The 22,782-nt window shown below is 40.2% G+C and overlaps 1 protein-coding gene across 7 annotated transcripts in view; it reads left to right on the top strand.

Annotated features, from left to right (window-relative positions):
- ENTPD5 (ectonucleoside triphosphate diphosphohydrolase 5 (inactive)) overlaps positions 1-22,782 on the top strand; it is a 53,283-nt gene that overhangs the window by 7,025 nt on the left and 23,476 nt on the right. For 3 of the 7 annotated variants that reach the window (XM_064292730.1, XM_064292729.1, XM_064292731.1), the window contains 2 exons: positions 1,770-1,836; positions 3,827-3,966. The exons of 1 other annotated variant lie outside the window; for it this stretch is intronic. In XM_064292730.1, coding sequence (XP_064148800.1) covers positions 3,946-3,966 — 21 coding nt within the window. In that variant the 5' untranslated portion in view covers positions 1,770-1,836; positions 3,827-3,945. Of the gene's footprint in view, positions 1-1,769; positions 1,837-3,826; positions 3,967-19,115; positions 22,616-22,782 lie in introns of those variants that run through there. 3 more of the 7 variants (XM_064292732.1, XM_064292735.1, XM_064292733.1) reach the window with 2 other exon arrangements.

Below are 22,782 nucleotides of genomic sequence, written 5' to 3'. Positions count from 1 at the left end.
CCTCTTTAAAGTGTTAAAAACAAAGATGTCACTTTAAAGACTAAGGTGCGTCTGACCCAAGCCGTGGTGTTTTCAATCACCTCATATGCATGTGAAAGCTGGACAATGAATAAGGAAGATTGAAGAAGAATTGATGCCTTTGAATTACAGTGTTTCAAAGAATATTGAATATACCACGGACTGCCAGAAGAATGAACTAGTCTGTCTTGGAAGACGTACAGCCAGAATGTTCCTTAGAACCAGGGATGGTGAGACTTTGTCTCATGTACTTTGGACATGTTTATCAGGAGGGACCAGTAGCCCTGGAGAAGGACATTGTGCTTGGTAAAATAGAGGGTCAGCGAAAAAGAGGAATACATTCAACGGGATGGATTGACACAGTGGCTGCAACAGTAGGCTCAAGCATAACGATTGTGAGGATGGCGCAGGACTGGGCAGTGTTTCGTTCTGTTGTAATAGGGTCGTTATGAGTCAAAACTGACTGTATAACACCTAACAATAACAACATGTGTGGGGGCAGAAAGAGGGGGGAGGTTTAGAGATGCCAGTTTGAATTGTCTCGTTTTGAGTTCAGTGCATTGGTGTACACACAATATCAGAACAAAACAAACTTGTTGCCATCTGTTTATTCTGACTTATGGTTACCCCATGTGTTTCAGAGTAGAGCTGCACTGATAGGATTTTCAGTGGCTTTTTTTTAATCTTACAGAAGTAGATCACCAGGCCTTTCTTCTAAGGCACTGCTGGGTAGATTCAAACTGCCAACCTTTCAATTAATAGCTGAGCACAAACCATTTGCACCACCCAGGGACTTCACACACAATATAAGTGCTTTTTAAAAAAGAAGAGAGAAATATTAAATTTGCATGCTTAAGAGTATTTCTCGTAGGATTTCTCATACCATTTCAAGGGAACATCTGGAGAAGATTTTAATTTGTAGTCAACAAAGTGTAAGAAGAACTTTTTGGAAATGTTTGCCTTGGAAGCCCTATAGTTAGAATTTATAACGTTGCATAAATCAAATTCATAAATTTGATCAACCGCTCTCTTGAATGTATAATCTTCAGCTTTATGCTGCATAGGTAAGTTTAACTTTTTCTTTCTTGGGGAATAGGAAAAACTGTATAAACTCAAATACCTAAAGAGATTTTCTGACTATGAGTACTACTCTTCAGAATTTAAATCAAAATTGGCTGTGTGCTTGTGAGGTATCCCTGCTATGAAGTGTCATAACAGTATTGCTCTGTTGAAATAGTAGCCAGATTTTTCCTTCTAAGATCTGCTGTTTGAAGAGCTTGGTCCCTTTTAAACTATGTAATATGTAATAGTAAGTGGCCACTCATTGATCACATCGTGGAGCACATAGCTGGTATTGAGTTCTTATCAGCCAAAAAAAGACTTCACAAAATGTACAAACTAGATTGTTTGTGCTTTACTTATGGATTAGCTCTTCAGTCACAACCCACCCACCCTCAATACGCTTACACACACATATGTGCCAGCTTTTAGACATAGTCTGACTTGCCTTCTTTTGCTGATGCTGATTTTATAAACAACTTGAGTCGTAAGAGTAGCTGAGGTTGTAGTTTCAAAATGGAAGGGACAAAGAACCCAAGGGTACCAGATAAGTTAGCAGTTGAGCTTGGTGATCTGGTTTCCAAAGCCTGAACAGGTTGAAAACAGAAATATAGAAAGAGATAACTGAACCAAGGTAGGCATAGTGACAACAGAGATTTGCTCTTAGGATTATCCGTGTCCATCTTCTACAGATTGAAAAACCGATACAGCAGTTGGAGGAGACAAAGTGGAAAGCCCAGGAGGAAAAGAAAAAAATTGGTAAGTAACTTAAATAAAGTAATACCCCACTTTTCCATAGGTCATATTTCTGGCAAATTCTGCTTTCTCGTTTATAGCTGAGAGCTTACAGTAAGTGGAAAGGGCTTTGTGAGCCACTAAAACAGCTGTCTAGAACACTTAATTATGCTCGTGAGGAACCTGTACGTAGATCAAGAGGCACTCATTCAAACAGAACAAGGGAGTACTGCGTGGTTTAAAGTCAGGAAAGGTGTGCATCAGGTTTGTATCCTTTCACCATACCTATTCAATCTGTATGCTGAGCAAATAATCCAAGAAGCTGGACTAGATGAAGAAGAACGTGGCTTCAGGATTGGAGGAAGACTCATTAACAACCTGCATTATTCAGATGACACAACCCTGTTTGCTAAAAGTGAAGAGGACTTGAAGCACTTTACTGATGAAAATCAAAGAACACAGTCTTCAGTATGGATGACATCTCAACATAAAGAAACAAAAATCCTCACAGCTGGACCAATAAGCAACATCCTGATAAGCGGAGAAAAGATTGATGTCAAGGATTTCATTTTACTTGGATCTACAATCAACACCCGTGGAAGCAGCAAGAAATCAAAAGATACATTGCATTGGGCAGATCGGCTGCAAAAGACCTCTTTAAAGTGTTGAAAAGCAAAGGTGTCATTTTGAAGACTAAGGTGTGCCTGACCCAAGCCATGGTGTTTTCATTCGCCTCATATGCATGCAAAAGCTGGACAATGAATAAGGAAGACTGAAGAACTGATACCTTTGAGTTCTGGTGTTGGCAAAGAATATTGGATGTACCGTGGACTGCCAGAAGAACAAACAAATCTGTCTTGGAAGAAGTAAACAACCAGAATGTTCCTTAGAAGCAAGAATGGTGAGACTACATCTCACATACTTTGGACATCTTATCAGGCAGGATCAGTCCCTAGAGAAGGATATCATGCTTGGTAAAGTAGAGGGTCAGCGAAAAAGAGGAAGACCTTGAACAAGATAGATTGATACAGTAGCTGCAACAGTGGGCTCAAGCATAACAGTGATTGTGAGGATAGTGCAGGGCCAGGCAGTGTTCTGTTTACATATGGTTGCTATGAGTCAGAATTGACTCAATGGCACCTAACAACAACAACAAAAGAGCTGTCACAAAGTCCATGCCCCTTATTCTGTTGACAGGTCCTCATTTTCATACATTGACATAAAATTCTAATAATGATGGCTGTGATTCGCATTACACCTTCACCTTAGACTTAAAAAGAAGATTAGGTGGTAGCTGCTTATTGGAGGAGTTAAGGGACAGGACAACATTGATCAGTGATAACAGATAGCATGATGTTAAGAAAAACTGACAAAATAGCTCAAAAAGCCTAGAAATCTGGGACCACTTGGTAGAAAGGCAAATGGTTCTGTAGACCTGTAGCCACTACGGGCATCCCGGGTTTCCAGAAAATATAATTGACAGTCATTATCATGATCCTGAGCCTTAAAGGAAAGGCTTTGTTCCCTGCAGAAAATTATATAGTTTGCTTTAGAAACATTTTTTACAAAAAATTATTGAGATAAAAACTTTCTGGTTTCTAGAGGAGGAGTACCTTAAAGATGGCAACCCTGGTGGTATAGTGGTTAAGAGCTACGGCTGCTAACCAAAAGGTCGGTAGTTCAGATCCACCAAGTGCTCCTTGGAAACCCTGTGGGGCAGTTCTACTCTGTCCTATAGTGTCACAATGAGTTGGAATCGACTCGACAGCAGGGGGTTTGGTTTTTGTTTTTATCTTAAAGATATATTTGGGAAAATGTACTTACATGGAGTTCCTTTTCCATATTTGGGAAAAAGTACTTAGATGGAGCCTCTATTCCTTGCTTTGTACATGAGGTGTCATAATAGTTCAATGTGTCTCATGTTTTTCATTTTGGTTTAACATGTTTGAAGCAGTAGTTATTCTTCAGTTGCTAACAAGAAAGGGAAAATATGTTTTTACTTTTCTTTCCACAGACAAGCTCTATAAAACTGTGCCAAATGGCACTGATCTTTGCAACTATTGTTCTGCAAATAAGTGCCTCCCATAATAGATAGGGACTTGGAGGCCACCTTAAACTAAGCTGAGACCAGGGATGGATTACCCAGTAAGCAAGGTAAGCACACACTTAGGGCATCAAAAAAAAAAACAAAAAAACAGGGGTACCAGTTGTCCAAAGCAAAGACCCGTAGATGCCAAGCAGACAGGACACAAGGAAAAGCAAGTGCTGCAGTGGAAGGGAACCGGCAGGGCCCTAAATGAGACTGAGACCAGCTCCAGAGCATGAGAATGTATCAGTTTCTATTGAGCACCTAATATGTGCCAGGTACTCTTCTAGGTACTTGGGCTACATCAGTAGACAAAAAAAGATTCCTGCTCTCCAGGAGCTTACTGTCTGTGAAGGGAACACAGAAAATAAGCAGAATAAATAAGTTAGGATATGATAAGTGCTGTGGGAAAAAAAAAGTAGAGCAGAGTAAAGGTGTTTAGAACACAGGCATGGGTAGGAAGGATAGTAAGGGGGAAGATTGCTGTAGTAAAAATAGACCTCAGTGAGAAAGTGGTATTTGAACCGAGATTTGAAGGAGCTGTAGAAATTTATCAAGTGGGTGTATGGGAAAAGATTGTTCCGGGCAGTGGGGACAGCTAGAGCCAAGGCACTAAGGCAGAAGCGCATGTGATACATTAGCCCAGAGGTCAGTGTGATTGGGGAGAATGAATGAAGTAAAAATGATTAGTAGTTGAGTTCAGAAAGAATGGGGAGGGAGGTGGAGCAGGGGAATCCATAAAGGCTGTTGCCAGGATTTTGTCACTCTGAGATATGGGGAGACATTGCTGGGTTTCAAGCAGAGGAAAGACATTCTCTAACTTATGTTTAAAAAGGATGACTTTGGCTGCAGTGTTAAAAATAGACTCTTGAGGAGTGGGAGTAAACATAGGGAGAGCAATTAGAGTAAATCAGACAAGAGATGACAGTGGCTGTCTCAGGCTTGGTTCTCTAGAGAAGCAAAACCGGTGAAGTGTATGTATATATAGAGAGAGAAATTTATCTCAAGAAAATAGCTCCCTCGGTTGTAGAGGCTGGCAAGTCCCAAGTCTGTGGGTCAGGCATCAGGCTGGTGGCTTCAGACTCACGTAGCTGCAGGGCTGACGAACCCAAGATTGGCAGGTCAGACAATAGGCTGCTGGCTCATGGGCTGCAGAGGCTGACAAATCCAAGATCAGTAGGTAAGATGGCAGGCTGCTGCCTCACAGGCTATGGAGGCCGATGAATCCCAAGATCAGCAGATGATGCAACAGGTTGCTGGCTGAAGTCCCAAGAACTGGAGGTCAGATGATGACAAGCCAGATGCAGGATCCAGAGCAAGCGAGCTTTGCCAGAATGTCTGTGTATATATTGGATGCAGGCCACACCCCTGAAGAGACTCCCCTTACAGTGTGATGGCTTGAGCATATTGGATCACATCATGGAAGATGATTACATCATTATGTAACTGCCAAACCACTGAGAATTATGGCCCAGACAAGTTGACACACAGCCTTAACCATCACTGTGGCTCAAGTCAAGGTGGTGTTGATGGAAGCAATGAGAAGTGATTGGATTCTGGAAATGTATTAAAGGTAGAGCCAGCAGGAAATGGAATCAATCTTCAAAATCTCTCATTTGTATACAGGAAGGAGATCAGACTACCTGTAAGACTTTCACATCCTGGGTCCAGCCTAACTTTCCTGCCTCATCTCTGACTATTCTCTGTTCCATAGTCTCTTCCCCACCCCCATATCCATCTTTCCCTAGATCCTTACTGGATGACCCTTCGTGTGTGCCTAGAGGTTAGGACTTGGGCTCTGAAGTTAGACCATCTGTGTTTGATCACTTAGTGTGCGATTGTGTGATCTAAAATTATGTGCTTTCTCTAAGCCTTGGTTTTCTCACTTATAGAACGGGGATCTTAGTAATTACACCTAGCTCACAGTGTGGTATTGTGAGAGTAAATAAGATAATCCCTGTAAAATACCTAGCATAGTGCTTGGCATCTGCTAAGCTCTCAATAACTATTTATTATTTTTTGTTGTTATTTCATATTATGCTCCTCTGGCCACAGTTTTCCTCTGTTGAGTATTAATCCTCTGACTCTGCCCTCCTCTACTGTAGTCTTGTACTCTTTGTTTTTGTTTCTGAAATCCACATGGGAGAAGTTCTTGAGACAATTTTAAAATGAGGTGAGACTACCCGTAATCTCCCTACATTCTGTTTTTTTGTAGTGTCTCTGGTCTGTTTGTCCATATGTCTCTATTACTTACGTAGTTGTTTCATTTTTCATGATCAGTTCAAATGGCATCTCTGTGATGTTTTTCCTGATCTTCTAGGTAGAGTTAGTCTTTCTGTGCTTTGGGTTCTTTTACCACTTCATGGGTATATAAGTCTGGCACCTCTACTAGACTCAGCATCTTGAATAAAAAAGTCTGGCGCCTAGCATTTAGTAACATCTAACAGTAATAAACATTTGTAAACTCGATAATTGAGTGAAGCCTAAGAAGGCTTCCCACTCCAATCCTTCCTGTATGTAGCTTCCAGGTTCTTATTTGTAACATTCCCTTGCTCGAAATCTTCAATGGCTTCCTACCGTCTACAGACTAACGTCTAAAGATCTAAATCCTTAGCTGAGTATTTGGTGCCCTCTACTATCTGACTTCAATCAGCCTTTCCAACTTAATTTCCTACCTCGGTTAGTCAAACTGATCTATTCACTTTTTTCAGGGGCCCTTATCCCTTTTCATATCTGTGTCTTGATTCATACTGTTTTCTTTTCCTGAAAAGCACTCTCCTTTCCTAATTCATTTCCCTCCTCAGGACCCTCCTCAAATGCTACTTCTTTCACAAAGCCTTCTCAGATCATCCCAGCTAGCAGTAATCTCTCCCAGCTCTGAAGCCTCACTGCATGGCAGCTGTGCTACTTGTCACATTTTAACTTTACTGAGGTAATTGATGAACATGTATTTTCTTCCTAGTAGGCATCTAGCCTCTTAAAAGGGCAGGTCTAGGGTGATTCATCTTTGTATTCTGTACTTGTAAGTAGAAGTAGGCAATTGGTAATTTCTGGAATGACTAAGTGAATGAATTAATAGGTGAATGAACAGGCTTCCTGAACAGCACCCCTAGGTGTGGGCTCGTGTGGGGGAGTTGAGGTATTGGGGAAATGGTACATAGGCCGTAGTGAGACATTGAGAGAGGGCATACCCCCTCCCCCAGTGCCCCGTCTTCATACACCATCAACTGAGTTGCCCCGAGTCCACTCAGGACATATTTACTGATGCTGCACTCGTGCTGGCCTCTGTGCTTGGCTTTGGGAAGGTAAAGGATATTATGCAGCCCCGCCTTAGGTTGCCTTCAGGCAGCGAGGTGTTCCAGGTTATAGCCACACATGAGTCATTGCTCACTGTACTGAAGTCTGTCCCAGACTTACTTTTTTTTTTTTTTTTAAACCAGAAAGATATTTTATTTTAAACAAACTTCAAATAAACATAAACGTTTTACGGAACACACACTTCTGCAATCTGTATTTCATGTCTCTTAAAGCACCTACTGCCCAAGCAAAACAGCGAAGTATTTCTGGTTACTTGAAGGAAAAAAATTTGGTATTAGTTATTCTTTTTTTTAATAATTTTTATTGAGCTTTAAGTGAATGTTTACAAATCAAGTCAGTCTGTCACATATAAGCTTATGTACACCTTACTCCATACTCCCACTTACTCTCCCCCTAATGAGTCAGCCCTTCCAGTCTCTCCTTTCGTGACTGTTTTGCCAGTTTCTAACCCTCTCTACCCTCCCATCTCCCCTCCAGACAGGAGATGCCAACACAGTCTCAAGTGTCCACCTGATACAAGTAGCTCACTCTTCATCAGCATCTCTCTCCAACCCATTGTCCAGTCCCTTCCATGTCTGATGAGTTGTCTTCGGGAATGGTTCCTGTCCTGTGCCAACAGAAGGTGGGGGGACCATGACCGCCAGGATTCCTCTAGTCTCAGTCAGACCATTAAGTCTGGTCTTTTTATGAGAATTTGGGGTCTGCATCCCACTGATCTCCTGCTCCCTCAGGGGTTCTCCGTTGTGCTCCCTGTCAGGGAAGTCATTGGTTGTGGCCAGGCACCATCTAGTTCTTCTGGTCTCAGGATGAGACCAGCCTCTGGTACCTGTGGCCCTTTCTGTCTCCTGGGCTCATAATTATCGTGTGACCTTGGTGTTCTTCATTCTCCTTTGATCCAGGTGGGTTGAGACCAATTGATACATCTTAGATGGCTGCTTGTTAGCATTTAAGACCCAAGATGCCACATTTCAAAGTGGGATGCAGAATGTTTTCATAACAGAATTATTTTGCCAATTGACTTAGAAGTCCCCTTAAGCCATAGTCCCCAAACCCCCGCCCTTGCTCTGCTGACCTTTGAAGCATTCAGTTTATCCCAGAAACTTCTTTGCTTTTGGTCCAGTCCAGTTGAGCTGACCTTCCGTGTATTGAGTATTGTCCTTCCCTTCACCTAAAGCAGTTCTTATCTACTAACTAATCAGTAAATAACCCTCTCCCAGCCTCCCTTCTTCCCCCGCTCGTAACCACAAAAGTATGTGTTTTTCTCAGTTTATACTACTTCTCAAGATCTTATAAGAGTGCTTTTATACAATATTTGTCCTTTTGCCTCTGACTAATTTCACTCAGCATAATGCCTTCCAGGTTCCTCCATGTTATGAAATGTTTCACAGATTCGTCACTGTTCTTTATCGATGCGTAGTATTCCATTGTGTGAATATACCACAATTTATTTAACCGTTCATCCGTTGATGGACACCTTGGTTGCTTCCAGCTTTTTGCTATTGTAAACAGAGCTGCAATAAACATGGGTGTGCAGCAGACTTACTTTTTTAGACCCACCTTGGTTTTACTTTGCTTGGCTAATAAGGTGAGTGGTTTAGCTGTATCCATTTCCATAGTTCAGCTTATTGTTTAAAACTTCCATTCTGGTTATACTTTAAACTTTCCTTATGTTTAATTTTTAACTTTCTTAAAGCCAGCTTTACTCTGGAGCTCAGGTGAATTGACAGTGGAGCTTTTACATTTTGCTGTTTTCAGACCTTTTTGTGGAGTTTTCTAGTCAACTGTCTCGTTCCATGGAAACCCTTGTGGTATAGTGGTTAGAGCTATGGCTGCTAACCAAAAGATCAGCAGTTCAGATCTAGCAGGCGCTCCTTGGAAACCCTATGGGGGAGTTCTACTCTGTCTGTTAGGGTCACTATGAGTTGGAATCAGCTAGATGGCAGTGGGTTTTTGTTTTGTTTTTTTTTCCAATCTCATTCCATCATTTTCCACTGTTGAGAAATACTGTGTCATTTTAGCCAAGTCAGTCAATATTGACATTAGCTTAGGGAGGAAATAGACATAAATAACAATCAAGTGTCACCATGAGGACTTACAAGGAAAGCAAGTCCACTCATTTTGAAATCTGACTCAGTGCCTTCAGAACCATCCTTTCTCACACCTGCCCCCTTTACTCTGGTACACCTCTATATTCCAGCCATGTTGTTGTTGTTAGTTGCTTTCAAGTCAGCCCCTTACTCATGGCAACCCCCATGCACAGAGGAACAGAAGGATGCCAGGTCCTGCACCAAACCCATGATACAGGGTGGATTGAACTGGTGTGATCCACAGGGTTTTCACTGACAGATTTTCAGAAGTAGATCACCAGATCTTTCTCACTAACTACTCTGTCTTAGTTTAGAAGCTCTGCTGAAACCTGTTCAGCATCGTAGCAACACACGAGCCTGCACTGACAGATGGGTGGTGGCTGTACATGAGGTGCACTGGCCAGGAATCGAACCTGGGTCTCCCACATGAAAGGTGAGAATCCTGCCACTGAACCATATTCCAGCCATACCGAACTTTTAATACTTGCAGTTCTCAGAATTCTCCTTGTGCTGCTTCACCAGGGTAATTCCTATCTCTGATTTAGGACCCAGCTCAGCCCTTTCATACCTCAAGAAGCCTCCCACTCTTTCCCCACCTCCATCTTTCCCGTTCCAAACCCAGTTACTTGCCTCTCATGTCCATTCCTGCAACATCCTGTGAGTATTTCTTTGGGAGAATTTATAGTACAATGTAGCTGTTAGTTTACTTGCCTGTCTTTTCTAGTAAGCCATATCTCCTCAAGAGCTGGACCTATATCCCATTTGTGTTTGCATCTCCAGAACCTAGCACAGCATCTGTGATATATTAGACACTCAGTAAATGTTTATTAATTGGATAATTCAACATCAAGCTTTCCAGATTCACCTCAGAGATGAAAGCTATGGAGAAGTGCTGTTACCTTTTCTACTATTGAGCTAAAGTTGTAAAAACAGTATTCAGTTCCTGAGCTACTTCTGCCCTACAAGCAACAACTCTAGTAGTTGGCACTTAATTATCATAAAAGTAGATGAACCAGACAATCATGTACACCCAGAGAAAAGGTAGATAAGGGAGGAGTAAAGAATAAAGAAGGGAGTGAGTTAGCAACATGCCCCAGCTGTAAACGAGTACAAAGGTAAATGTGGTTAATAAAGCTAGCTTGATTCAGGAGAGCTGAAATAAGGAGCAAAGAGCAAAAGGCAACCAATAGTGAAAGCAAAGATTCACAGAGAACAGGCAGGACACAAGCAGGTGAGCACAAAATGGGGCCCAGGTTCTATACCATTGTGGTTTCTCAGGCTCTGGGTGACAGGGAAGAGAGGATGCATGAGAGTGTGAAGGTCTGAGGTGGCTGAGTGGGGAGGATAAGTGTTTGCTAGAAGGTATAAAGATATACTGAAAAGACTTTTAGAAGGGGATGGACGTAGTGACAAATATTGGCTGGCACCCAATTCTTGAAGAAAAGGAATGAAGGGGAACCTTTGTTGAAAATAGGAGACAGCAAGCAAGAGATAGTGAGAAGACTAATTCTGGAAAGAATAGATTTAAATGTATTGATGTATATCCCTGCTGTAAAAACTTGATTATCTCTGCATTATTTTGAGTAATATATAGAAGTTTTTATATAATTGACATTTGGAGAAATAATCCTTCCTCGGAAGCTTGGCATCATGATTTTCCAGTGGGTCTGTAATTAATCGCTTTTTGGAAAGAATCTATAATATTCTTGGTAGATGGGTGAATATCTAGGGCCTGATTTATTGGATCACTATTCATCTCTTTAGGAATGTATTCAACACCTACTATGTGCTAACACTGTTCTGGGAACTGGGACTACATCAGCGAACAAAACAGACAAACCCCTACCCATGTGTAGCTCATATTGGGGGCTAGGGAGACAAGAAAATAAACAAAAAAGTAAATTACTTAGTGTGTTAGAAGGTGAAAAGTTGCTATGGGAAGCAAAATAGAAAATGGTCATGTGACCAGTACAGTTTTAAATAGGATGGACAAAGAAGGTCTCACTGAGAAGGTGACATCTGAGCAAAGACTTCATCAAAACGACTGAGCCATCCATACAAGCTGGCATCATATAAAATGCATGCCATTCTTACACTCTAAATTGTAAGCCTTTCTAATTTAAAAGTGGCTGATTTTACAATCTTCAAACCTGAAACAAAAAATATCTCCTGAAGCCTTCTTAAAACCAAACAGTATTTTAGCTTAATTAGTAAAGAACGTCTGCCTTAAGCGTTGTACTCTTTTAAGAACTATCTATATGGAAAAAAAATTTTTTTTTTAATATGGAATCAAATTGACAACAGCAACTCGAAAGATTAGATAGGAAATTTAGGGTGTGGTGTGTTTATGTTAATGGAGGAGGAACGATTTGGAAAAAGAGGATGAGAATGGTTATACAACCTGAAAAATTTAGTCAGTGTCACTGAATTGTACATGTAGACATTATTGAATTTGTGTATATTCTCAACAACAATAATAAATTATTAAAAATAGAAGTAGCTGATCTTAAAAAAAAGAGATTGGAAGTAGTGTTAGGAGGTAGGGGTGAGAGCAGAAAGGGCTTTTATGTGTATGTCCTTTGCTTTCTCTAAAACCTATTATTTGGTTTTAAACTGGTGAACATCTGGTAAATGACCCTGCAGTTTCCACTCCATGGAAATGGTTACCCAGTCTGCATTTTTTTTTTCCTTGAAATCTCTTTTGTAAGAAAAATGAATGTTTGCTTAATGGAAATAGAACTGGAGAGGTTTAAAAAAATACGTCAAGTCAATTCTGAATCATCGCGACCCTATCAGACAGAGTAGAACTGCCCTATAGGGTTTCCAAGGCTGAAAATCTTGATGGAAGCAGACTGCCATATCTTTCTCCCATGGAGCAGCTGGTGGGTTCAAACCTCTGACCTTGGGGTTAGCAGCCATGTGGTTTAACCACTGTGCCATCAGGGCTCTTCAAGGCTTTTTCAGGAACCATAATAATATAAAAACATGAGTGACCCCTGAAGAAGCCCCTGGGGAATCTGTCACAGAGATGGAGGAAGGCTGGTGACTGCAGCGCTTCTAAATATGCTTGGTGAGGGAGAAGAGGGCCCCGTGTTCGGTATGGTTTGAGCTCTGGACAAAGCAAGGGTCTTTTATTACTCAGAGAACCCAATAAGGTCGTTTCTGTTTTCAGTTATTTAGATTGATCTACGTGACCAATCTGTTTGCTGTAAAAGAAGAATCAACTAGAGCCAGTGACTTAAGGTCTGAGTATGAATCTGGCCAGGCAGCTGCCCAGTTTCAGGGGTTGGTTTCCTGGGATGGAAGTTTCCTTTGCTTGGTATTCCAAAAGTCAAACAATGCTGTTTGTCCCTTTGATAGCCAGTCCTTCTCATTCTTAACTACAGGATAGAAATTCAGCCTTTTGAATAGTATTCAAACTGATGAGTCTAACTCTGGCTTTGTAGTACCTCAGAACAACTCTAGGTTTTTTTTTTAAGTATTTGTAAATTCCAAATGCAATTAACTTGAATTTGCTCTATATTATGTCATATATCACCTGCAAGAAGGGAGGTATTTTGATAAAATAAACCCTAAGAGGTCAACAAACTTGAGGAGAGTTGAAAATCATCAATCTGTACTCCAAATATATTGAGTGTTCTGCTTGAGATAGTGGGACTGGGAAATGGGAACTCGGGAATTAGATCTCGTCACTGAACCAGTAACTGCGACTTGCACAAACGGTCAGGACGTGAAAGCTGGATCAGAAGATCCAAAACTGTTTTGAGCAACATACATAAAAGACAATTAAAGGAGCCTTAAATTTTAGGGGTTAGAGCTGGCATTCTTCATTAATACCAAAAGAAAATATAGCCTGGAGCAGTGGATCTCAACTGGAGGCAATTTTACTTTCCAGGGGACATTTGGCAATTATCTGGAAACATTTTTGACTGTTGTACTTGGGGGCAGAGTGGGGGGAGTTGCTACTGGCACCTAGTGGGTAGAGGCTTGATGCCAAACATCCTACCTTGTACAAGACAGCCCCCACAACAAAGAATTATCCAGCCCCAAATATCAATAGTGCTGAGGTTGAGAAATGACCTGGAGGAACTCCAGTTCTTTACAGATAAGGTGGCAGGAATCAGCCTGATCTAAATCACCAAAACAAAAACAATTTTTTTGTTTCTTATTGAATGCCCCCCCAGGAAAAAAGAAGAAGTTACTACTAAAGCAGCCAAGTAGAATAGATTGTTATTCCGTTGAACACTACCAAGAGATTTCATCTCAGGCTTTATACATCCGTACTCACTATAATGGCTTCATAGCAGAATGATGCAGAGAAAAAAAAAATCAGAAACACTGCATTTTAAAAAATATTTCTCAGTATTTTAATAACAAATCTGTTCTCTCTACTTTCCACAATCTCAGTCCTGGAAAAACACTAAAAGTTGTTATGTAATATTAGATGAGGGCATTGATTTTTTTCTAATACTGCAGGTGATCTTATTCCTGTTTTACAAATAAAGAAACAGAGTCTCGGAAAGACTAAATGACTTATTCAGGAATATGTAGCTGCTTTTAATAGAGGTGCTAGGACTCTATCCCCAGACGTTGCACTCTCTTTGCTGTGTTCCTTGTAACCTTACTTGAGATTTTCAGCAGCATTTTTATCTACCCTACCATAATACGCAGTACTCATACAAAACAAACAGGGCTGAGCACACTAAGTTTTTTGTCTCTGCCACGGACACACTAAGAAATATGAGTAGTAACTTGTCATAAAGGGAGGCATTTTGGAATCAAGGAAAAAGCTTGGCAAGAGTCAAGACTGATTTCTGATTCTGATTTCACCACTGAGCTCCTTTATCACTTTCAGCAAGTCATGGAACTTCTTTCATCTTAATTTGGTCACTTGCCCTAAATGCTGATGGAAATGACATGGCTTGAAACTTGTGAAAGATTTTTTTTTTTTTTATTGTACTTTTTAGATGAAGATTTACAGAACAAACTAGTTTCTCATTAAACAGTTAGCAAACATACTGTTCTTTGATGTTGGTTAACATCCCCACAACATGTCAGTACTCTCTCTTCTCAACCTTAGGTTCTGTATTACCAGCTTTCCTGTTCCCTCCTGCCTTCTAGTCCTTGCCCCTGGGCTGGTGTGCCCCTTTAGTCTTCTTTTGTTTTATGGGCCTGTCCAATCTTTGGCTGAAGGGTGAACTTCTGGAGGGTCTTTATTACTGAGCTGAAAGAGTGTCTGAGAGCCATACTCTCAGGGTTTCTCCAGTCTCTCTCAGGCCAGCAAGCCTGGTCTTTCTTTTTGATGTAGAATTTTGTTCTGCATTTTTCTCTAGCTCTGTCCAGGACCCTCTATTGTGATCCCTGTCAAAGAAGCCAGTGGTGGTAGCTGGGCACCATCTAGCTGTATTGGACTCAGTCTGGTGGAGGCATGTGGTAGATGTGGTCCATTAGTCCTTTGGACCAATCTTTCTCTTGATTCTTTAGTTTTCTTCATTCTTCCTTGTTCCCGAAAGGGTGAGACCAGTGAAGTATCCTAGATAGCTGCTCACAGGCTTTTAAGACCCCAGACGCTACTCACCAAAGTAGAAGGTAGAACATTTTCTTTATAAATTATGTTATGCCAGTTGAGCTAGATGTTCCCCAAGACCATGGTCCCCACAGCCCTCAGCAATTCGGTCCCTGAAGGAGTTTGGATGTGTATATGGAGTTTCCACGACCTTGATGTGGACAAGTTGTGCTGGATTCTCCAGTATTGTGTACTGTCTTACCCTTCACCAAAGTTAGCACTTAACTATTTTCCATTTAGTGTTTTTCCATCCCCAGCACTCCCCTCCCTCGTAACCATCAAAGATTTTTCGTGTGTGTAAACCTTTTCATGAGTTTTTACAGTAATGGTCTCATTGAATATTTGTGATTGACTTATTTCACTCAGCATAATGTTCTCCAGTTTCATCCATGTTATGAGATGCTACACAGATTCATCATTATTCTTTATCGTTGTGTAATGCTCTATTGTGTGTATGTACCACAGTTTGATTATCCATTCATCTGTTGATGGCATTTAGGTTGTTTCCATCTTTTTGCTATTGTGAACAAAGCTGCATTGAACGTGGGTGTGCACATGTCTATTTGTGTGACAACTCTTATTTCTCTAGGATGTATTCCTAGGAGTGGGATTGATGGATCATATGGTATTTCTATTTCTAGCTTTCTAAAGAAGCGCCATATCATTTTCCAAAATGATTGTATAGTTTTGCGTTCCCACCAGCAGTGCATAAGGTTTCCAATCTCCCCACAGTCTCTACAACATTTGCTATTTCTTGTTTTTTTTTATTCCTGCCAGTAATGCCAGGGGTGAGATGGTATCTCATTGTGGTTTTGATTTGCATTTCTCTAATGGCTAGTGATCACCGGCATTTCCTTGTATGTCTCTTGACCATTTGAATGTCTTCTTTGGTGAAGTGTTTGTTCATTTCCTTTGCCCACTTTTTAATTGGATTATTTGTCTTTTTGTTGTAGAGGTGTTGGATTTTCTTGTAGATTTTAGAGATTAGACTTTTGTCTAATTCGTAATAGCCAAAAATTTTTCCTAGTCTGTAGGTTCTCTTTTTACTCTTTTGGTGAAGTCTTTTGTTGAGCATAAGTGTTTAATTTTTAGAAGATCCCAGTTATCTAGCTTATCTTCTGGAGTTTGTGTGTTGTTGGTTGTGATTTGTATCTTGTTAATGCCATGTATTAGGGCCTCTAGCATTGATTCAATTTTTTCTTCTAAGAACGTCATAGTTTTTGGCTTTGTATTTAGGTCTTTGATCCATTTTGAATTAGTTTTTGTATATGGCGTGAGGTATAGGTCCTGTTTCATTTTCTTGCAGATGGACGTCCAGTTTTGCCAGGACTGTTTGTTAAAAAGACTATCTTTTCCCCATTTGATGGACCTTGGGCCCTTGTCAAAGATCAGGTAACCATAGGTGATTGGATTTACATCTGGTTTCTCAATTCTGTTCTTTTGGTCAGTGTATTTGTCATTGTACTAGTAGCAGGCTGTCTTGACTACCATAGCTGTATAGTAGGGTCTTAGGTCAGGTGGTGTGAGTCCTCCTACTTTATTCTTCTTCTTCAATAGTACTTCACTTATCCAGGGTTCTTCCCTTTCCAGATAAAGTTAATGATAGGTTTTTCCATGTCTTTAAAAATGTTGTTGGTATTTGGATCAGAATTGCATTGCATTTGTAAATCTCTTTGGGTAGAAGTGTCATTTTCACTATGTTGAGTCTACCTATCTATAAGCATGATATGTTTTTCCATTTATGTAGATCTCTTTCAGTTTCTTGCAGTAGCATTTTATCGTTTTCTTTGTATAGGTCCTTTACATCCCTGGTTAGATTTATTCTTAAGTGTTTTATTTTTTTAGGAGCTATTATAAATGATATTGTTTTCCTGATTTCCTTTTCATCGTTTTCCTTATTCGTGTATAGGAGTCCAGCTGATTTTTGTATGTTTGTCTTGTATGTGCAACTCTGTTGAATCTTTCTGTTAGTTCCAGTAGTTTTCTCATGGATTCTTTTGGGTTTTCTATGTATAGTATCATATCATCTGCAAATAGGGACAGTTTAACGTCTCCATTACCAATTTGGATGCACTTTATTATTTTTTTTTCTTGCCTTATTGCTCCAGCTAGAACTTCCAGCACAATGTTAAACAGGAATGGTGATAAAGGGCATGCTTTTTCTTGTTCCTGTTCTCAAGGGGAATAATTTTAGCCTCTCTCCATTAAGAATGATGTTGGCCGTTGGTTTTGCATAGATGCCTTTTATTATGTTAAGAAATTTCCTTTCTATACCTATTTTACTGAGAGTTTTTATCAAGAATGGGTGTTGGACTTTGTTGAATGCCTTTTTTGCATCGACTGAGGTGATCATGTGATTGTTTTCTTTCCTTTTATTTATGTGGTGGATTACGTTGATTGATTTTCTAATGTTGGACCATTCTTGCATACCTGGTATGAATCCTACTTGGTCGTGGTGTATTATTTTTTTTGATATGATGTTGAATTCTATTGGCTAGAATTTTGTTGAGAATTTTCGCCTCTGTATTCATGAGATATATTGGTCTGCAATTTTCTTTTTTTGTGGTATCTTTGCTTGGTTTTGGTATCAGGGTTATGCTGGCTTCATAGAATGAATTTGGCAGTATCACTTCCTTTTCTATGTTCTGAAATAGTTTGAGTAGTACTGGTGTAAGCTCTTCTCTAAATATTTGGTAGAACGCTCCAGTGAAGCCATCTGGCCCAGGGCTTTTTTTTTGTTGGGAGTTTATTACCTTTTCAGTCTCTTCTCTTGTTATGGGTCTGTTCAGATTTTCAACATCATTTTGTGTTAGTTTGGGTAGGTAGTGTGTTTCTAGAAATTTGTCTGTTTCCTCTAGATTTTCAAATTTGTTGGCATATGGTTTTTCATAATACTCTGTTATGATCCTGTTTATTTCAGTTGGGTCTGTTGTAATGTGACCCATTTCATTTCTCATTTGGGTTATTTGCGTCCTTTCCTGTTTTTGTTTTGTTAATTTGGCCAGTGGTTTGTTGATTTTGTTGATCCTTTCAAAGAACCAACTTTTGCCCTTGTTGATTCTTTCTATTGTTTTTCTATTCTCTATTTCATTTATTTCCGCTCTGATCTTCATTATTTCCTTTCTTGTGGTGGCTATGTGCTTCTTCTGCCGTTCTCTTTCTATTTGATAAAGTTGTGTAGCTGATGTTTTGGTTTTGTCCCTTTCTTCTTTTTTGATGCGTCCATCTATTGCTATGGAAACCCTGGTGGCGTAGCGGCTAAGTGCTACTGCTGCCAACCCAAGGGCTGGCAGTTTGAATCCGCCAGGCACTCCTTGGAAACTCTATGGGGCAGTTCTACTCTGTCCTATAGGGTCGCTATGAGTCAGAATTGACTCAATGGCAATGGGTTTTGTTTTGTTTCTATTGCTATAAATTGACTTCTGAGCACTGCCTTTGCTGTGTCCCAAAGGTTTTGGAATGATGTGTTTTTATTTTTGTTTCATTCTAGGAATTTTTTGATTCCATCTCTGATTTCTTCAGTTATTCAGTGTTTTTTAAGCAGGGTGTTATTCTGTTTCCATGTAATTGATTTTTTTCCTTGCTCTTCCTGTTGTTTATTTCTACTTTGATGACATTGTGGTCAGAGGAGATACTTTGTATTATCTCAGTGTTTTGGAGGGTTGTCCTGTGGCCTAAGATGTGGTCTATTCTGGAGAATGTTCCATGTGTATTGGGAAAGATTGTGTACTTTGTTTGTAGCTGTTGGGTAGAGTGTGGTATATATGTCTGTGAGGTCAGGTTGGCTGATTGTGCCCTTTATCTCCTTTGTATCCTTGTTGAGTTTCTTTCTAGATGTTCTATCCTTTACCAAGAGTGGTGTGTCAAAGTCTCCTATTATTGTGAAACTGTCAATTTCTCTTTTCAGGGCTGTTAGAGTTTGTTTTATATATTTTGGAGCCCTTTCGTTGGGTGCATAGATGTTTATTATGGTTAAGTCTTCATGATGGATTGTCCCTTTAATCATTATATAGTGCCCTTCTTTGTCTTTTATGGTGGATTTTGTTCTAAAGTCTATTTTACCCGAGAGTAGTATTGCTACTCCTGCTCCCTTTTGGTAGTTATTTGCTTGATATATATTTTTTTTTTTCATCCTTTGATTTTTTAATAAATTTACATCTTTGTTTCTAAGGTATGTCTCTTGTACACAGCATATTGATGGTTCCGTTTTTTTTTTTTTTTTAATCCATTCTGTCACTCTCTGTCTCTTTGTGAGTACATTTAGGCCATTTACATTCACTGTAATTATTGATAGGTTGAGTTTATTGCTGTCCTTTTGTAGGTTTTTTTTTTGTGTGTGTGGTGCTGGCATTTTCTTTGCCCCTCTCACTGTCCTGTCCTGAATTCCTTTTGTTCGTGGATTTCTTTTTTTTGTTTTGTTTTTGTAGATCTTCTTTTTATTGAGACTTTATGTTTTTCTTCTTTATTTTGATGAGTAAGTTTGCTAACTTTCTTTGTGGTTAACTTGAAATTTACCCTTATCTTCCTAGGTTTGAACCAGTCTGTTATTACTTGGTATTGTCTTGCCTTCCTCCCCATTAAAAAGCTCTATACCTGCACCATTTAGTCCCTTTTTTATTGTTCTGATATTGTCATTTACAGATTAACCTCTCTGGTTCCCTGTTGTAATATTTTTTTGGTTTTGGATAGTCCTTGAGAGTTCATTTCCCAGGTTGGCATCTGGCTGGTACAATCTTGCATACCAGATTCAGGCTGTGGTCTGATGTTGTTTTTTCTCAGATTGAAGGGTTCCCTTTAATAATTCTTGTAGGTTTGGTTTTTACATATTCCCTTAATTTCTGTTGATCTGGAAATGCCCTAATTTCACCATCATATTTGAATGAGAGTTTTGCAGGATATGTTATTCTCAGTTGACAATATGTTTCTTTCAAAGTTTTGTATGTGTCAACCCATTGCCTTCTTGCTTGCATGGTTTCTGCCCGATAATCAGAGTTTAGTCTTACTGTTTTTCATCAGTATGTGGCTTTTTTTTTTTCTCGAGTTGCTCTAGGATTTTTTCTTCATCTTTGGTTTTAGGGAGTGTGATTATGATATGCCTTGGTTATTTTCTTTTGGAGTCTGTCCTATATGGGGGTTCGTTGAGCTTCTTGGATGGTCGGCTTTTCATCTTTCACCATATTAGGGAAGTTTTCTGTCAGCAATTCTTCAATGATCCTCTCTGTGTTTTCCATTTTCCCCTCTTGTTCTGGAACTCTGATCATGTGGAGATTTTTGCTTTTGATTATATCCCACATAATTCTCAGGGTTTCTTCATTTTTCTTCGTTCTTTTTTCTGATTTTTCTTCAGAGTTGTATCCAAGTGTTTGTCTTTAATTTTGCTAATCTTGTCTTCTATTATTTTAAACCTGCTCCTCTGCCCTTCTATGACACTATTTCTGAAACCTTGTTGTTTATCTTTTGGATTTCTAATTGTTGTTTTTGTGTGATTTCTAGTTGTGAATTTGTTTTGGCATTTTGTTCCTGTATTATTTTCCTGAATTCTTCTATTTTTTGTCTGCATTTTCCATGAAACTCTCTATTTTTTTCTCATTTTTGTCTGCTTTTTGCTTCAACTCTTGGATCACTCTGAATATTAGAGATTTTAATTCTCTGTCAGGTAGTTCTAGTGCCTTTTCTTCTACTGGGAATTCATCTTGTGTTTTATTTTGGATGCCTATTAGAACCATCCTGACCTGTTTTTTGTTTTTTTTTTTAATGTTTTGATATTGTTTGCTGTCTTTGGGACATTCAGTAGTTATTTGCTTTGTTTATTGATTGTAGATCTGTTTGTTCCATCCTGCTTTTTTGTTTTATTTGGTTATGCCTAAGTGGGTGAGCTGTGTGTTCTTTATTGTTTGCTCACCTGTGGTCACAATATTTCTCACTTTCTTGTCCAACAGGCAGGGCCAGTCACTCAGCTATGGTGCAGTAGGGTAGGTCCAGCTGAAGAGGAGCGGCTAGGCTGGGTAGTTTGTGGTACGTACTAGGGCCAACAGGGCAGGCCAGGAATCAGCACTGGGCACATTCTGGTAGGCCATACCTGTGCTGCTCAGGGGCGTGATTTTCAGCACACAGTGCAGGTAGGCAGGAAGGTTGGGGGAGGTTGTGATGTGTGAAGCTAATATGGGTATGGGAAAGATGAGAGAGGGGAGAGAGAAACAGGAGCCAAAAAAAAAAAAAAAAAGATGGCTAATGGAGCTTGCCATTGGAGTGGAGAGTTGAGAAGCCAAGAAATGGAGAAAAACAAAAAGGGAAAAAGAAAAAAAATAACTAGATAAAAAATTGGAAGAAAGAAAGAAAAGAAAAGCCCCCCCTGGGGTGCCACCGGTGCAGCTGCAAAAACTAGGGAAGGCTCCCAGGTTGTGCAATATAGCCTGGCTTTTTAGAGGGGGTAGAGATGTCACACAGCACCAGGCATTCAGGAGACAGGAAAAGAAGGTAAGTATAGAGGGACAAGAACTGAGAAATGAAGAAAGACAGGAAGGAAAAACAAGGGGAAAAAAAAGAAGCTAAACAAATACCCCCAGGGATCCCACCTACGCGGCTGTGCAGACTGGGGAAGTGGCTCCTAAGCTGTGCAGTGCAGCCTGGCTAGAAAGGGCTCCCAAGCCATGAAGAGAAAAAGAAAATAAATAAACTGAACAGAACAAAGCAAAACAAAAAGCCTCAGGATCCCATCAGGATGGTGTTGTGGGCCAGGGGAGTGGTTCCCCAGAAGAGCAGCACTTCACAGCCTTTCAAGAGGAAGCAAACATGGCACACAGAGCCAGGTGTTTGAGAGAAAGGAGGGAGAGGTGGTGGGAGGTACAGAAGAAATCAAAAGAAGTGGAAGAAAGCAACACCAGCAACAGACAAATGGCACTCAGTCTGGGTAGGATGAATCCAAGCGGCCCAGGGCCTAAGCAGTTGCCTTCTGGCCAAGAGACTGTGTCTGACAGGAAGCAGAGGAGGCCAAAAGAGGGTGGAGAAGGGGAGTGGGGGTTAGGAGAGCGTATATTGGTGGTTACCAGGTACTCTGTCTCTTGCTGGGAACTTTGTGAAGCTTCTTTCCCATACTCGCTGTCCGCTGATCTCCGATGTGGGTGGGGCGGATCCAGGAGGCATGGATGTTGCAGTTCCAGGCCGGCTGAGCCACTGATGCCAGCCAGGAAGCACGGAGCTAGAGCAGTGGGGAGAGGATGGGGTGGGAAAGTATGTATCGCTTATTACTGGGTGCTCTGTCTCCTGCTGGGAACTTCATGAAGCTGCTTTCCTGTGCTCCCTGTCCGCCTATCTGTGACAAGAGTCCAAGATGGCGAATCAGTGTTGCGTTAGCTGATAGGGGACTTCCGCACGTATCTCCACTCACTCTCTATTGTTTGTTAGTTTCTTATTCATTTCAGTGCTTGGCTGAGTTATCTCTTCATTTGACACTTCAGATTCCAGGAATGACGTTTGTCTCTGTTTTGCTTAGTTTTTCAGGTCTTTGCTGTGGAGGGACAGCATGGTTCTTCTGTCTGTGGTGCCATGTTGGCTGGAAGTTGTGAAGGATATTTTAAAAACCACAATGGTCTATTTAAGTGTTTTTTAAATTAACTGAATTGATTTCCTTAAAATGTGGTTGTATGTGCAAGCCACTGGCAATATTGTTGATCATAGGCCAGCAGTCAATGGTCTGATTTTTGAAGGCCATGAACACTCAGATGAGAGGGACTTTATAACTTCTTAGTAAGTTTATAACTTTAATTCAGAAATTGAAGCTCTTTATCTATGAACCAAAAAGAAGGCAGAGAGAGAAAATTAGTTTATGATGCAAAGACAAAATTAATTGCCAAAATGAAAAGAGAAAATGCATTAGATTTAACAATAAGAGCAGGGTGACAGAGCCTTTGAGT

This window comes from Loxodonta africana, chromosome 10 (assembly GCF_030014295.1).
Source record: "Loxodonta africana isolate mLoxAfr1 chromosome 10, mLoxAfr1.hap2, whole genome shotgun sequence".
NCBI lineage: Eukaryota > Metazoa > Chordata > Mammalia > Proboscidea > Elephantidae > Loxodonta > Loxodonta africana.
This window is presented reverse-complemented; position numbering and strand designations above follow the sequence as displayed.